General features: G+C 36.0%; 1 protein-coding gene across 14 annotated transcripts in view; it reads left to right on the forward strand.

Moving 5' to 3' along the window:
* The window catches only part of ANO4 (anoctamin 4), a 381,203-nt gene that overhangs the window by 346,091 nt on the left and 18,065 nt on the right, over positions 1–17,047 (forward strand). For all 14 annotated transcript variants that reach the window (XM_070254006.1, XM_070254010.1, XM_070254005.1 and 11 more), the window contains 3 exons: positions 1,766–1,908; positions 14,712–14,864; positions 15,858–16,005. In XM_070254006.1, coding sequence (XP_070110107.1) covers positions 1,766–1,908; positions 14,712–14,864; positions 15,858–16,005 — 444 coding nt within the window. The remainder of the gene's footprint in view (positions 1–1,765; positions 1,909–14,711; positions 14,865–15,857; positions 16,006–17,047) is intronic.

Raw genomic sequence — 17,047 nt, forward strand, 5'->3', positions numbered from 1 at the left:
AAGATATTATTCATGAAAATAATAAACATTGGCTCTTTGGGAAGATTTAGCACAAGTGGCATGAACAAAAGTGAATATTCTTTAAGAAGTTTCGGGGAGCCCCTAAGTATTGGATACTTATTTGCAATCTGCTTTAAATGATGCCTCTGCCCTTTCCGCTCCAGTATTGCAAGTTTCTAGCTATTTACAACGTATTAACTAGATCTCTATTCCCCTCCTCCTGTGCTAAATCAGGAATGGTAATTTTTTTAAACTACCTTAAATTCAGACTATACAGAAGAGAAACTTATGGAAAGGAGAAAAGTTTAGGAATTAAGAAAAGAAGCCAGAGTATTTCTAAGTCAGCATATCTTAACCAATAAAACTATTATCACCCAGTGATAATAGCTTATGCTGATGAGAATGGACAAATCTTCTATCACCTTTGTAAGGATAACCTTGAATTCTGCTGTGTTTGCTCAGCTCTGGTTAATTAAGTTTTAAAGGGACATAAATCAGCAATACTTCTTCCCTTTCTGCTTTAATTCCACACCTACTGGTTTCCATGTCAGCTTATGTCTCCACAGAGGACTCCAGGTTTCAGGGAGGACCACTCAGCTAGAACAATTAGCTGGAACTTGGTTCACTTTGAAAAAGTAATCTCTTAGCTTGCTATCAGAACCCATACCAGTAATTTTCTATTCTTAGATTTATTTTTATAAACCTTATTCCAAGTATTTGATGTTTTCTATAAAACTTTTAAAAAAGTATGCATAAAATTAAGAAACACTGAAAGAACACTGTGCTGCATGCAGCTTGCAAGTAGCTTGTTAGAAATATCTTTATTACTAGTCTTATTAAACAGTTCACTATGTGAATTGCAGAAAGGGTATCACTTCCATTCACTAAAAAAAATAAAAAATTAGAAGCATTATATTCTGCTTTAATGTATAAACCACAATTTATCAAAAGGTCATAGACATCCAGGGAACTGCATTTTATCTTCTAGTAATGTGGATATAGAGCAAAATTGTGAAGTAGGCAGGGTTTCTCTTTGATACCATCCCCTTATTTCCTTGATTTCACTTTTTTTTTTGACATTTCTGCTCCCAGATACTCCTCAACTTTTTCCTCGTCCCATACAGCAGGTAGACCTGAGCCCTCCATTTCCCCAACCCTGTTCCATATCATAAGATGCTCTCCTGAACACTACTAAGGATTAATGTGCTAACCTCACCAGTGTGAGATGAATTTTACTGGGAGTCAGAGCCCCTGTTGAGCTCAAGCCAAAAGCAGGCAAGTCCAGTTGTAAAACTGCAGGCTTCAGTGTGCCAAGACAGGAAGCATTTTGTGGGTTTGCAGATCTAGGCTTCACAAGTCAGAATGTGCAGGTCAGCACCCACATGGTAAGACTGCTCATGGGTCCTAAATTAAGCCAGCTAGGCCAAATCTTCCTCTACCCAGAGGTCTGGGTGTTGCCTTTGTATTGGGAGATCAGTTTATAGATTTCAGTTCTCCATCCGACCCTCAGAGGCAACACTGAACATGAGACAGTTTCGTGAATTATTAAAATCAGCACCAATCATTCTGCTCAGTTGCAAGTACAAATGTTTGAAGTATGGCCTCCATTGTTATTTTCTTCCTAATCCAAGGCTTTATTTCCTTCACAGTCTGTCCTAAATTTTTTTTAAAACTATAGTTCTATATTCAAACTCTCCTCTTTCTTGTTACTTAAGTCTTATGAACAGTTATACGTATTTTTAAAGAAATTGATCTTGTTGTGCAGGTTAATTCAGAATTGGTGGACTAGAAGAAAAGTACGACAAGAACATGGGCCTGAAAGGAAAATCAGTTTCCCACAATGGGAAAAGGACTACAACCTTCAGCCAATGAATGCCTACGGACTCTTTGATGAATACTTAGAAATGAGTATGAGAATATTTTTCTTTATCCTTTCATCCTTTATCCTACTAATTATAAATGCAAATTCTGGATCTCTAGCTACTTTCAACTAAACACACATCTATTATCTTCAGGCCTCAGTGTGCGGGGATTCTTGAGCTAAATGCAGAGGAAGGAGTGTCTTGCTTTAAGAAGTGTAATCCATAGCGATGGTGCCCAAAGCCTATAGACACATCAAACTCTTCATGACATTGTGTCCTGTCTCTTGTAATAAATCACCAGAAAACAAAAATATGTTGGAAAACTTGGTGAACCAAAGAAAAAGGAGTTATCGCTCGTGGTGTGATTGATTCACTCATTCAGCAGATATCTGTTAAGCCATGTTCTGTACAGGCAGACACTATGCTTGGCACTAGAGGTGCAAGAACAAATAAGGCACAGTCCCAGCTTTCAAAGAGTTCACAGGCTACTGGGGGAAAGTCAGACAAATAGAGCAAGTGCAGTAAAGTGTCATAGATGCTGCAATATGAATCAGCAGGGGGTATAGTGGGGACAGTCATTACTCTTGGCGGGGGGGATGGCAGGAAGCTAGGAATGCTTAAGCTGTGCTACACTTAAGGAATCAGATTTCTCTAGAATCAAACCCAACTATTTATCTTTGCATGTGAATCAGATTTCTCTAGAATCAAACCCAACTATTTATCTTTGCATGTGTCTAAGAGTATGGGCTTTGGCAACCGAGTACCTGGGTTTAAATCCCAGCCCTATCACTTATTAACTGTGAAAACGTGGGCAATTACTTAATCTCTCTTTGTGTCAATTCCCTCATCTAGTGGGAATAATAATGAGTAACCACTTCATAGGGTGTTTCTGTGGATTAAATGAGTTAATGCATGGAAAGGGCTTAGAACAATGCCTGGCTCATAGTATGCACTTGGTACATATTATCTATATCATTATTATGTTCCTATTCTTATCTCCCAGGGGAGAAAAGCTAACAAAATACTAGATATATTGAGTATGTATAGGTTTTCTATTTTTCTAAAAATTATGTTTAAGCTCTGTAACATTGGGGTAGAAGTAGCAGTAGGGATGGGCAAGATGCATTACTTCTGAAAGAAGCAATTCTTTCTGGGCAAATCTTAAAATTAAAGGAGTAGTAGAGTTGATGCTTAATGTTTCTTAGACGTCTTACATCCTAAGTATCTACTGATGTTTTTAGAGTTTCAATTATAGAATGGCAGAATGATATAACTTGGAGAAGAAATCAAGTTGGGCGTTAATAATAAAACTTAATAAAGGGAATTCATTAAGAGAACTAACCACTTAGGTCTCTTAATGGACTCCTCTCCCATAAAGAAGGAAATAAACGATGATGTGGGTATATTGAGTGCTCAAAAAGAAGCTTTTATGTGGCTAGAATTGGTAGTGCTCCAAACACTGCACTATCTTTGCAGCAAGAAACAAATCTCAGAAGCCTTGCAGGCAGACTAGTGAATCCTAACTGCTTACTTCTGTTCTCGTCGTTTTGTTATTTTCTTGGTGACTTCCCTGCTTTGTTATATTTTTTAAAATTTATTCATTGAAGTATAATATGTGGTAAGAAAAGTATATAAATCATAAGGGTACAGATCATTGAATTTTCACAAACTTACACTCAAACAGATGTGGGGTTGGCAAACTATGGCCGAATGCAGTCCACTGCCTGTTTTTGTAAGGAAAGATTTATTGGCACATAGCATCACCTGTTTGTTTACCTATTATCTACAGTTGCTTTTGCACTACAACAGCAGAGTTGAGTACCTGTGACAAAGACTGTATGGCCCAAAAAGCCTGAAATATTTACTTTCTGGCTCTTTTCAGAAAATATTTGCCATCCTGTGAGCTAGATCAAGAAATTAATATTAGAAGTATAAAAGAAAGCTCCTTTGTCTCCTCCCTGTGTCATAATGCCTTCCCTAACCACTTCCCCAACTTCTAACATCATAAATTAATTTTGCCTTTTTATGGTTTCCATCTAAATGGAATTGTACAACACATTCTTTTGTAAATGACTTTTTTCATTTAATATCATGTTTATAAGCTGCTTCCATGTTGTTTCATGTAGCAGAATTTCATTTTCATTGCTGTATAGTATTCCTAGAAGGTGTACCTTAAGCAAAATTATGAAACAAGCAGAGTTTGTCTTTGATACCCTCTCCAATGTTTCCTTTAGTTGTATTTTTTTGCATGTCCATTCCCAGATACTCTCCAACTTTCTCCCCTGCCCTTCATAACACAGAAAAGCCTCCACACCCGCCAATTCCTCAACCCTCTCCCATATCATGTAGTGTACTTCTGAGCATTGCTAAGGATTAATGCTAGATAGATACATTTTAATAGGAATCAAAGCCTCTGTCAAGCTTGAGTCAAAAAAAGGCAAATTTACTTATGGAAATGCAGGCATCATGTGCCAATTGGTGAACTATTTTGTGAGTTTGTGGATTTTCTAGCCTCCTGAAAGTAGGAATGCACTGTTATTTATCCATCCATTCTACTAGTGATAGGTGGATTGTTTCTGGGTTTGGGCTCTGACAAATAGTACAGCTATGAATATTTTTGTGTTTTGGTTAACATGTACATATTCCTGAAGGGAATTTATCTAGGAGTGGAGTTACTAGGCCATAAGATATGCATTTGTTGATCTTCAGCAGACACTTGCAAATAGTTTTCAAAACTGGGTTGTACCAATTTACACTTCAACTAGCGGTCTAACTGCTTCAGTTACTCCACATACTCACTAAAACTTGTTAGTGTCAGTCTTTTTAAAATTTTAGCCATTCTGCTTGGTATGTAGCAGTATCTTATCATGGTTTTAATTTGAAATTTCATGGCAACCAATGATGCTGAGGACCTTTTTATGTGCTTATGGTCACTTGGGTAGTTTCTTTTTCTTAGTGATTTATAGAAGTTATTTACATATTCTGGATATGAGTCCCTTGTCAGATATATATGTTGCAAGTTAAATATCCTTTCCTGGTTGGTGGCTTGACTTCTCACTTTCTTAATGGTGTATTTAAATGAAGAGAAGTTTCAACTTTATTCTTCTTCAAAATCGGTTCCACATAACTTTTAGAATCAGATTTCTAATTTCTACAAAAATCTTCTTGAGATATTTGTTGGGATTGAATTGAACCCCTAGATCAATCTGGGGAGACTGAGTTTTTTTCTAATCTATGAACATGATATGTCCCTGCATTTATTTCTTTTTACATTTTTCTCAGCAATTTTTTTATAGATTTTAGTGTACAGGTTTTGTACAACTTTGATTAGATTTATTCCTATGCACCTTATGAATTTTGTTCAATTGCAATTCATGTTGTTTTATAGTATTTTCTAATGTTTTGTTGCCAGTGTAGAGAAATATAATAGATTTTGTATATCGACCCTTTATCACACAGACTTGCTAAAGTCTAATATCAGTTCTAATTCTCTCTATATTCTTTGAGATTTTCTGTATACATATAATGTCACCTACAAATAATGATAATTTTACATTTTCCTTTCTAATCATTATACCTTTTCTGTTGTTCTTACCTAATTGTACTAAGATCTTCCATATAATGCTGAATAAAATTGATCATATTGGACATCCCTGCTCCTGACCTGAGGATAAAAGCGTTCAACATGTTGTTATTAAGTGTGATGTCAGCCGTATTTTTTTGTATGTGCCATTTTTTTTTGGTGATCTCTCATTGTTTTATTTTTGTTGTCTGTACATATGTTTATTGACCATTTATGTTTTCTCTTCCGTGAATTGCTTGTTAACGCACTTTGCTCACTTTTCTATTGGGATGTTCTTTTCTCACGGAATTTTTTTGACTTTTTCTTTTGGAATTATTTTAAGTTTACCACAAAATTGAGAGGAAGGTACAGAGATTTCCCATATGCCTTTTTCTCCCACACATGCATTTCCTCCCCATTATCAACATCACTCACCAGAAGGATATATGTTTTTTACCAAGGATGAACCTACATTAGCACATCATAGTCACCCAAAGTCCATAATTTAGATTTGTCTCTTGGTGCTGTATATTCAATGGGTTTGGACAAATGTATAATGATGTATATTCATCATTGTAATATATAGAGTATTTTCTCTGCCCTAAAAATCCTCTTTTTTTCTTTTTTAACAATCTGGCTGCAGATGTATTAATCTTTTAGAAAAACCAACTTTTGGTTTTGTTAATTTTTTTCTCTTATACATTTTCCCTCTATTTCATTCATTTCTACTTATTCTTATTTCCTGCCTGGTATGTTCTTTGGGTTTAATTTCCTCTTTTCCAACATCTTGAGAAGGAAGCTTAAATTACTAATTTTCTGCTTTTCTTCTTTTCTGTTATAGGAATTAAGAGCTATAATTTTCTCTATGAACACTGCTTTAGCTGCATCCCATAAGTTTTAACATGTTACAGTTTCCTTATCAAGACATATTTCAATTTCCATTGTAATTTATTTTTGACTGACGTGTTTTTTTAGGAATGCGTTGCTTAATATCAAAACATCTGGGGATTTTCTAGTTATCCCTCTATCATTGGTTTCTAATTTAATTCCACTGTGGTCAGAGGATATTCTCTATGTTATTTCAGTCCTTTGATATATGTTGAGATTTGCTTCATACTCCAGTGTATTGTCTATTTTGGCAAGTGTTTCAAGTGTGTTCTGCACTTGTTTGGTTTAATGTTTTGCAGATGTCAGTTAGGCTAGGTTATTTGTGTTGTTCAAATCCTCTGTGTCTTTATTAAACTTTGTTTATTTTATCTACTAGTTACTAAGAAAAAGGTATTAAAATTCCCAAGTATGATTGTGGATTTATCTTATTCTCCTTTCAGTTCTGTTAACTTTTCCTTTACATATTTTGGAGCTGTGTTATTATGTGCAAACAATTGAAGATTATTCTAGCTTACTGTTGAATTGACCTTTCCATCTTTATGTAAAATCATTCTTTATCTCTAATAATGCAATATTTTGAAGATGTGATGGGCGAGAAGCTAAGGAACTAACCTTAAAACCTTCCAAAGGGCAGGACTGAGTCTCTTGTAGTCTTTTAGGGCTAAGGAAATAAAGACCCACCAGGTTCTCAATCACAGCCAAGGAACAAGAACAAACCAGAAGTGGATCAGGCTTTACAAAAACCACACCCAAACTCCAGCTCAGCCTAATCTGTGACCAGATTGAAGTGACTATCCCCTTCCTTATCTGTCTAACAGCAGCATGAAGAACTCTTTCTGGTGGAAAAGAACATCACTGAAAGCAGAGATCAATAAACTTGCTCTTTATGGGCTAGATAGTAAATAATTTAGGTTTAGGGGACTAAGAGGAAAGAGTGAGCCTATTATATACGTATTTAACTATGTAAAATATAACCTTTTTTGCTGCAGCAGCAGCAGACTCAAGGAGTTTCTTTCTTTTTTTTTTTCCTTAGGAAGATTGGCCCTGAGCTAACATCTGTTGCCAATCTTCCTCTTTTCTTTAGTCCCCAAAGCCCCAGTACATAGTTGTATATCCTAGTTGTAAGTCCTTCTAGTTCTTCTATGTAGGATGCCACCATAGCATGGCTTGATGAGTGATGTGTACGCCCGTGCCCAGAATCTGAACCAGTGAACCCCAGACTGCTGAAGCAGAGCATGCCAACTTAAAATATAACCATTTAAAATGTAAAACTCATTCTTAGCTCACAGGTAGTTTAAAAAAAGAAAATAGGTATCTGGCCAGATTTGGCTTGCAGGCTGTAGCTTGCTGAGCCTTGATGTAGAGCCTCTGTATGTCTGGCATAAATGTAGCCTCTTGAATTGTAAGAAACAAAGTAAACATAAATTCTTAACTAAGGAAGGTGTCTTCTACTTCAAATGCAAAAGCAGAGGTATCATTTACACTACAAAAATCAAAGAAATACGGTATCACAAAAAAAAGCCATAATTCAGCAACCAAACTCAAAGGAATGAATATTGTTTCTAACTGACAAAGAATTCAAAATAGCCATTATGAAGAAATTCAATGAGCTACAAGAAAACTCAAAAAAGCAATTCAATAAAATCATGAATAAAATTAATGAACAGAAGGAGTTCTTTACCAAAGAGATAGAAATTATAAAAAACAACCAAACAGAAATTCTGGAGCTGAAGAATTCAATAAATGAGATGAAGAATGCAGTAGAGAGCATAGGTAACAGGGCAAACCAGATGGAAGAAAGAATAAATGACTTGGAAGGTAAGAATATAGAAATAATTCTGTTAGAAGAGGATAGGGAAGTTAGATTTTTAAAAAGTGAAGAAACCTTATGAGAGCTATGAGATTCTATCAGAAAGGCAAATATAAGAATAACTGGTATACTAGAAGGTGAAGAGAAATGTGGCAGACAATTTATTTAAGGAAATAATGCTGAGAACTTCCCAAATCTAGGAAAGGAATTAGACATAAAAGTTCACACGGCTAATCGAACACCCTATCATCTCAATGCAAAAAGACCTTCTCCAAGACACATGATTATAATGAAACTGACAAAAATCAATTATAAAGAAAGAATCTTAAAGGCAGCCAGGGAGAAAATGAAAGTAACCTACAAAGGAACCCCCGTTAGGCTATCAATGGATTTCTCAGCAGAAACTCTACGGGCCAGGAAAGAGTGGAATAACATACGCAAAGTGCTGAAAGATAAAAATTTCCAACCAAGAATACTTTATCCAGCAGTTATCCTTCAGATATGAAGGAGACATAAAGGCTTTCCCGGACAAACAAGAGCTCAGGGAGCTCATTGCTGCTAGATCTGCCTTGCAAGAAATACCTATAGGAGTTCTTCAAGCTGAATGAACAGATGCTAGTCAGTAACACAAAAACATAAAAGTACACAAAACTCCGATAAAGGGGAAAAATAGAGTTAGAAAACTGTAAACCCATATTAGAATGGTGTGTTAACCACTTAACTATAGCACAAAGGTTAAAGGAAAAGAGCATTCGAAGCAACTACAGCTGCTAGAATTTGTTAACAAATTCAAAGCTTAAAAAGAGGTAAATTGTGACATCAAAAATGTAAAAGGGAAGGAGTAAAAGAGTGGGGACTTTATAGGCAAATTTGGAGGTAAGTTGCTGTCAGTATAAAACGGACTATTTTTTCTATGGGAGGTTTTATGTAAGCCTCATGGTAACCACAAAGCAAAAATCTAGAGTAGACTCATTAAACAGTAAAAGAAGGAGACTACCAACTTACAGAGGTAGGCAGAAATAGAGGGAAAAGAAACAGTATAGATGCAAAACAACCAGAATGTAAACGATAAGACCAGTAGTAAGTCCTTACATATCAATAATCACTCTAAATGTAAATGGACTGAATTCACCAATCAAAGGCACAGAGTGGCTAGATGGATTAAAAAAACAAGACCCAACTATACTGCCTACAGGAGACTCATTTCAGATCTAAAGACATAAGTGGGCTCAAAGTGAAGGGATGGAAGAAGATATGCCCTGCAAGTGGAAATCAAAACAACGTGGGAGTAGCCATATTTATATCAGACAAAATAGACTTAAGGCAAAAGTGGTAACAAGAGACAAAGAGATCATTATGTAATGATAAAGGGGTCAATACATCAAGAAGACATAACAATCATGGATATATATGCACTCAACATCAGAGCACCTAAATATATTAAGCAAATACTAACAGATCTGAAGGGAGAAATAGACAATACAATAATAGTAGGAGAATTCAATACCCCACTGTCAGCAATGGATAGATCATCCAGACAGAAAATCAACAAGAAAATGTTGAAATTGAACCATACTTTAGACCAAATGGACTTAACAAACATATATAGAACATTATGTCTAACAGCAGCAGAATACACATTCTTCTCAAGCGCACACAGAACATTATCCGGGATAGAGATCATATGATAGGATACAAAATAAATCTTAGCAAATTTAAGAAGATTGAAATCATACCAACTAGGTATTCTGACCACAGTGGTATGAAACTAGAAATCTGTAACAAAAGGAAAGCTGTAGAATCTACAAATATGTAGAAACTAAATAACGCACTTCTGGACAACCAGTATGTCAAAGAAGAAATCAAAAAGGAAATAATTATCTCAAAACAAATTAAAATGGAAATACATCATACTGAAATTTATGGGATGCAGCAAAGACAGTTCTGAGAAGAAAGTTTATAGCAATAAATGCAGACATTAAGAAATTGGAAAGATCTCAAGTAAACAACCAAACTTTGCACATCAAGGAACTAGAAAAAAAGAGCAAATTAAACCCAAAGTTACCAGAAGGAAGGAAATAAAAAAGATGAGAGCAGAAGTAAATGGAGTAGAGAACAAAAAACCAATGGACAGGATCAATGAAACTAATGGCTGGCTTTTTGAAAAGAAAAACAAAATTGACAAACTTTTAGCTTTACTAACTAAGCTAGACTAAGAAAAAAGGAAAGACTCAAATAAAATTAGAAATGAAGGAGGAGACATTACTACTAATACTACAGAAATACATAGGATCATAAGAGATTGCTGTGAACAATTACACGGCAACAAATTAAATAACCTAGAAGAAATGGGTAAATTTCTAGAAACACACAACCTACCAAGTCTGAATCAGGAAGAAATAGAAAATCTGAACAGACCAATAACAAGTAAAGAGATTGCATCAGTAATCAAAAAATTCCCAACCATAAAACCCCAGGACCATATAGCTTCACTGGTGGATTCTACCAAACATTTAAAGAAGAATTAATACCAATCCTTCTCAAACTCTTCCAGAAAACTGAAAAGGAAGGAACACTTTCAAACTCATTCTATGAGGCCAGCATTACCCTGATACCAAAGCCAGATAGGGACACTACAAGAAAAGAAAACTATAGACCAATATCCCTGATGAATATAGATGCAAAAATTTCAACAGAATATTAGCAAATCGAATTCAAGAACACATTAAAATGATCGTACACCATGACCAAGTAGAATTTTTCCCTGAGATGGAAGGCTGGTTCAACATACACAAAACAATAAATGTAAGTTAATAGACTTAAAGATAAAAATCATATTATTATCCCAATAGATGTAGAAAAAGCATTTGATAAAATACGACATCCTTTTATGATAAAAACTCTCGACAGATTAGGTATAGAAGGAACATACCTCAACATAATAAAGGCCATGTACAACAACGTCACAGCTAACTTTATACTCAATGGAGAAAAATCGAACGCTTTTCCTCTAAGACCGGGAACAAGACAAGAATGCCCACTCTCGCTGCTCTTATTCAATATAGTACTGAAGTCCTAGCTAGAGCAATTAAGCAAGACAAAGAAATAAAAAGCATCCAAATTGGAAAAGAAGTAAAATTGTCACTGTTTGAGGATGACATAATTTTGTATTTAGAAAATCTCAAAGATTCAACCAAAAAACTGTTGGAACTAATCAATGATTTCAGTAAAGTTGCAGGATATAAAATCAACATACGAAAATCTGTTGCCTTTCTATACCCTAATAATGAAACCTCTGAAAAAGAAATAAAGAAGTCCCATTATTCACAATAGCATCAAAAGCAATAAAATACCTAGGAATAAATTTAAGCAAGGAAGTGAAAGATCTGCACAACACAAACTACAAGACTTTGCTGAAGAAAATCAAAACCAAAAACAAACGGAAAGACATCCTGTGTTCATGGATTGGAAGAATTAATATTGTTAAAATGGCCATACTATCCAAAGCCATTTATATATTTAATGCAATCCCCATCAAAATACCAATGGCATTCTTGACAGAAAGAGAAAAAACAATCCTAAAATTTTTATAGAACCGCAAAAGACCGTGAATAGCGAAAACAATCCTGAGGAAAAAGAATAAAGCTGGAGATATCACACTTCCTGATTTAAAACTACATTACAAAGCTATAATAACAAAAACATAAAAGTACTGGCATACAATAAGACACATAGACCAACAGAACAGAATAGAGAGCCCAGAATTAAACCCCTGCATATACGGTCAACTAATATTCAACAAGGGAGCCAAGAATCCCCAAATGCTTTTTCTTCAATAAATGGTATTAGAAAACTGGATAAACACATAAAGAGCAATGAAATTTGATCCCTGTCTTATACCACTCACTCAAATTAACTAAAAATGGATCAAAGACTTAAACATAAGACCTGATACCAAACAGGCAAAGGGCCATAAAATCAAGACAAAATAAGTTCTATGATAGTAAGCAGAGTTGTGGGAGCTACAAAGGAAGCAGTAGTTTGTTACAATTATGGAAGGCTCCAGAAGAGGGCACATTTGAGCTTACCCTTGAAGGAAGAATAGAATTTCACCAGAGTATGAGCAGAAACACTAAGTACATGACATGATCCAATAAAACCAGAGGTCTAGTGTGGCCAGAGTAGAGGACTGTTTGGGAAACCTGTCTGGGGCATGGGGTTTGTTTGGACATGAGACTTGGAAGATCTTTGAATGGCATGGTGAAAAGTTTGGGATTTAGTCTATAGGTAACGTGAACCTACTGAAACATTTTGAGTAGGGAGATGATGAGTGATGAGCTTTAACAATATTGAGAGCAGTGCCATGGGGAAGGGAGGCAAAAGTCTGAGGCAGAGAAGCTAGTTAGAAAATCAGTCTGAACTCCGTTAGGGGCAATGGAGAGGAGGGAGAGCTGAGAGACATTTTTGAAGGGTAATTAATTGTTGGACTTGGAGGCTAATGATTCTGAATGCTGAGCTAGCTGAGACCTGATTTTTATGCCAGACAACTCTGAGCGGAGGAAGGATATGAAAGGAGGAACAACTTTAAGGATCAAATTGAGAGATGGTTTGGAGAGTGCTGCTTCTGTGGCATAACAACAGATAACTGGAAATTCCTTGATAAGAGTCAGGGTTAGAGATAGAGAATTGAGAATCCCCATCAGAGAGATAATAATGAAGTCATGAGTATAGATGGACTCACTTAAGGTAAGAGAGATGTCAGGAGAAAAACAAAACCAAGGGGAATGCCTACATCTATTGATGAGTGAAGAGCCACCCAGCATAGGCACTGAGTATGAATATAACCAAAGATAGGGGATACCCTGGAGGTGGCAGTGTCACATAGATGAGGTAAATGGACTCTTTAGGACCCTGAAACCACATCACCCTTGTTAGAATTGCTTCTTAGTTATATGTCTTTGTCGAGTTGCTTGACATCTTTGTGCTTCAGTTTCCTCACCTGTAAAATAAGGATAATAATAGTACCCACGTAATAGGGTTGTTGTGAAAATTACATGAGTTAATATATGTGAAGTAATTAGAACAGTGCCTGTTACATAGAAAATTGTGTCTAACTGTTATCATTGTTTTGTTGTTGGTACTTTCTAAAATGAAGTTTAAAAAGTAAAAACAGAAGGAAATTTTCAGTCATTCATTCAGCCAATGACTTTTTTGGAGTCCGTGATGCCCAATAAATTGTATTTTTTTATTTTTAATTATGGCATCTGGTTGTTTTGCATCAGGGACTGCCTTGTTTTTTTAACTTTTTATTTTTGCAAAGTTGCAAAAATAGTACAGAGTTCCCATATACTCTTCACCCTGTTTCCCCTAATGTTAACATCTTAAATATTTACTGAAACCAGAAAATTAACACTAATACAATACTTTTAACTAATCATAGACTTTATTTGAATATTGCCCGTTTTTCCATTTTTTTCTTGTTGTGTTCCATCCAGGATCCAACGTTACGTTTAGATTTTGTATCTCCTTAGTTTCCAATTTGTGGCGGTGCTGTCTTTATTTTTTATGATTTTGACACATTTGGAGAGTAACAGTCTATAGTTTTGTAGAAGGTCCTTCAATTTGGATTTATCTAATGTTTTCTCGTGATTAGGTTGAGGTTCTGTATTTTTGGCAAGAATACCACAGAAATGATGATGTACCCTCCTCAGTGCACCGTATTAGGGGTATGTGATGTCAGTATGTCTTATTGCTGGTGACATTAATTTTGATCACTTGGTTAAGGAGATGTCTATTAGGTTTCTCAACTGTAAAGATACTTTTTCCTCTTTGTAATTATTATCATATAGGGAGACACTCGGAGAAAATACAAATGTCTTATTTTTTAAATATAATTCCCCCTACTAGTTTTAGCATTCTTTGATGGTTCTCACCTGCAACAGTTAATACTATGATGTTTGACTAATGGTGATTTTCTATTTTCATCATTCTTTCTACATTCATTAATTAGAATTCTACCATAATGAAGAGCTGTCCTTTCTCCCCATTTATTTATTCAATTATTTATTTATATCAGTATATATTTATGTCAGTATGGACTTAGATACATAGTCTTTGGGTTGTAATCCATTATTATCATTATTTTGCTGTACAAATTGTTCCAGTTTTGGCCACTGGGAGCTCCTTCAAGTTTGTCCTGTGTCCTATTGATGTATCCCTATCATTTTTCAAACACCTCCTAACTTTCTGCCATCACAAGATATTCCAGGCTCATCTTGTATTCTCCCTACAATATCTGTAATTAAGCATTTCTCCAAGGAGCACTGGTTCTTTTTATTAGAGAATAGAATTTGGAAAACAAGGTCAGGACCCTAGGTATGATCATTGCTCCTGGGATACCATTGCTTCCAGGCCCAGGGAGTGGCTTTCTTTCCAGTGTCCTGGCCATTTTTCTGGAATAGATGTTCCCTGTGCTTCCGTATTGAGAAAAATATAGGTTAAGACAATGATACATTCAGATTATTATCCTTTTGAAAATAGTCATGGAAAACCAGTACTCTTTGTTCTTTTTCCTTTTTTTCTTCTCTAGTTCTTCAGTTTGGATTTACAACTATCTTTGTGGCAGCTTTTCCTCTAGCACCACTTCTGGCCTTACTGAATAACATAATTGAAATTCGACTTGACGCTTACAAATTTGTCACACAGTGGAGGCGACCGTTAGCTTCAAGGGCCAAAGACATAGGTAAGTCATATTTGGGTAGGTTTTTTAAAAGATATTAACCATCTGGTAGATAAAAATAGCCACCAACTTTAGATTTTTACTTATAGTTTCCATGTAAGATGGCTCAATGAATTCTTGGAAAAGAATAATTATGTTAGCCGTCAATATTAGACAAAAAGCAAAGCTGCCTATTTGGAAATTTATAATTTCCAGTGCTAGAGAATTGGTACTTAAGTAGATTCTCAATTTGGTTATTTCCATCTTAAGACTTCAGAATCTAAAAATTTTATTTGTTAGCACTTCCTTTTTAAAGTAGAACTTCCATTTGCTTAACTTTGTTTTGCCTTTTTCTAAATGTTTACCTGAGTCACGTGAGGCATGATCCAGTTTTTCTAAAGGTAGAGACGGCCTTTGGCTGTTGACTAGAGATGCTGAGTTGAATAAGGTGTAGCCTTTTGAGAGCTGCCTGAGATCAGAGACTGTCTTTTATTCCTTTCTGCATTCAGTGCTTAGTAAAGAGCAGGCAGGCTCTCAGCCAGTGTATGTGGAAGAGAATTAAGTGTGCATGTACTTGGCTCACCATGGTCTTTGAACCTCCATATGAAACAAACACACATTCAGTGAGCACCTACCCTGGGTCAGGGTGTCAGGGACTGGACCCACAAAGATGTCAGTACCCCTCAGGAACTCCCAGTCTGGTTGCAGCTTGACATTGTGAGTGCTGATCTTATTGGATGGTGTTTTGGTGCCTTATCATTGACCAGAACTCTCTGACTTATGTCTGTCTGATCCTAACTGAATCATTAAGTCATGGGCATTGGCACTTCCACAGAAACCCCTTCAATGCCAAGATGTTTGCGAATACAGATTCTTACTCCTGGTTACATGTGTCAGTATTTGGGAAGATGAAAGGACCTGTGGAAAGGATTATTGAAAATTGTTCCCCCAGTTGTTTGCATACTTATTATCTCTGCTGTTATGTCTAGAACTAATATAGCACTTCTCTTTGAATAGGAATTTGGTACGGAATTCTTGAAGGCATTGGAATTCTCTCTGTTATTACAAATGCATTTGTCATAGCGATAACATCCGACTTCATCCCTCGCTTGGTGTACGCTTATAAGTATGGACCTTGTGCAGGCCAAGGAGAGGCTGGGCAAAAGTAAGTTTGCCATAAAACTGTCATGAAATGTCCATTTCCTCTCCATAGTGTGATGTTGGACACTCAGACGGAAGTCTCCACATTGGAGTAACCCAAGACGAGAAGGCCTGTAGTGGGGGAGGTAGAATTACAGTATAATAACACTTTCAGCCAAAGAAAACACATCCTGATCTATTAAAGGAATGGGGGTCATACAGGTCAGACAAGTTTTAGGTGGAATCCAATGTAAGAGCAGCAATTAATCATTTTCCCCACCACTGGCCCCTGCCCACTATGAATTCAGAAATGTGTGGTATGCTAACGTGTATAGACAAAAAAGTGGTACATGATGTAGTATATTGTTATGCCATTTTTATGAGTTTGTAAAAGGACAATTAGAATCTGATTCCCATGTGTCATTATATGTAGACTCTGCAAAATCTATAAGGGAAATATGCAACCATATGATGAGTACCCAGTAGGTACTCAATAAACGTTTGTGGAATAAGTAACTGAATGATTTCTTCCCTGGCTATTGACCTGACCAGAGTCTATATTACCCCAGGCAAATTGGGTGAACCTGGGAGCTGAATTGTATGGCATCACCTCAATGATTCCTAAAGCCAGGGCTTTCTGGGTATTTCTGATCAGATAAAGCCTAGGCAAAATTATAACATGTACCCTAGCTTTCATTTCTACACCCTTGGAGAAGAAACAAGAAGTCTCAACATACTTTAATGGGAGAAAAATCCCTGTTTTGGCTAAAGTCAAAACAATCAAATTCTGATTGTGGGATTTAGACATCTGTAGGTCAGAGTGGGATGTAATTTGAGATCATAGGATCTTTTCAATGCCCCAGAAATCATCCCACATGGGCTGCTGATGACTCACACAAGCTGCCCTGCCTCCTGGTTTATTAGTCTGAGCCAAAATAATTCATCCTTGATAGCCATTATAGTTCAGTTAACCCCAAGGAATAAAGTGCCACCAAATCAGGTTGGCTAAATTCATGCGCACATGACCTAGGTCCAGTTTCATTATTAATCCTACATAAATGCTGTAA

Source organism: Equus caballus, chromosome 28, assembly GCF_041296265.1.
Source record: "Equus caballus isolate H_3958 breed thoroughbred chromosome 28, TB-T2T, whole genome shotgun sequence".
Taxonomy (NCBI): Eukaryota; Metazoa; Chordata; class Mammalia; order Perissodactyla; family Equidae; genus Equus; species Equus caballus.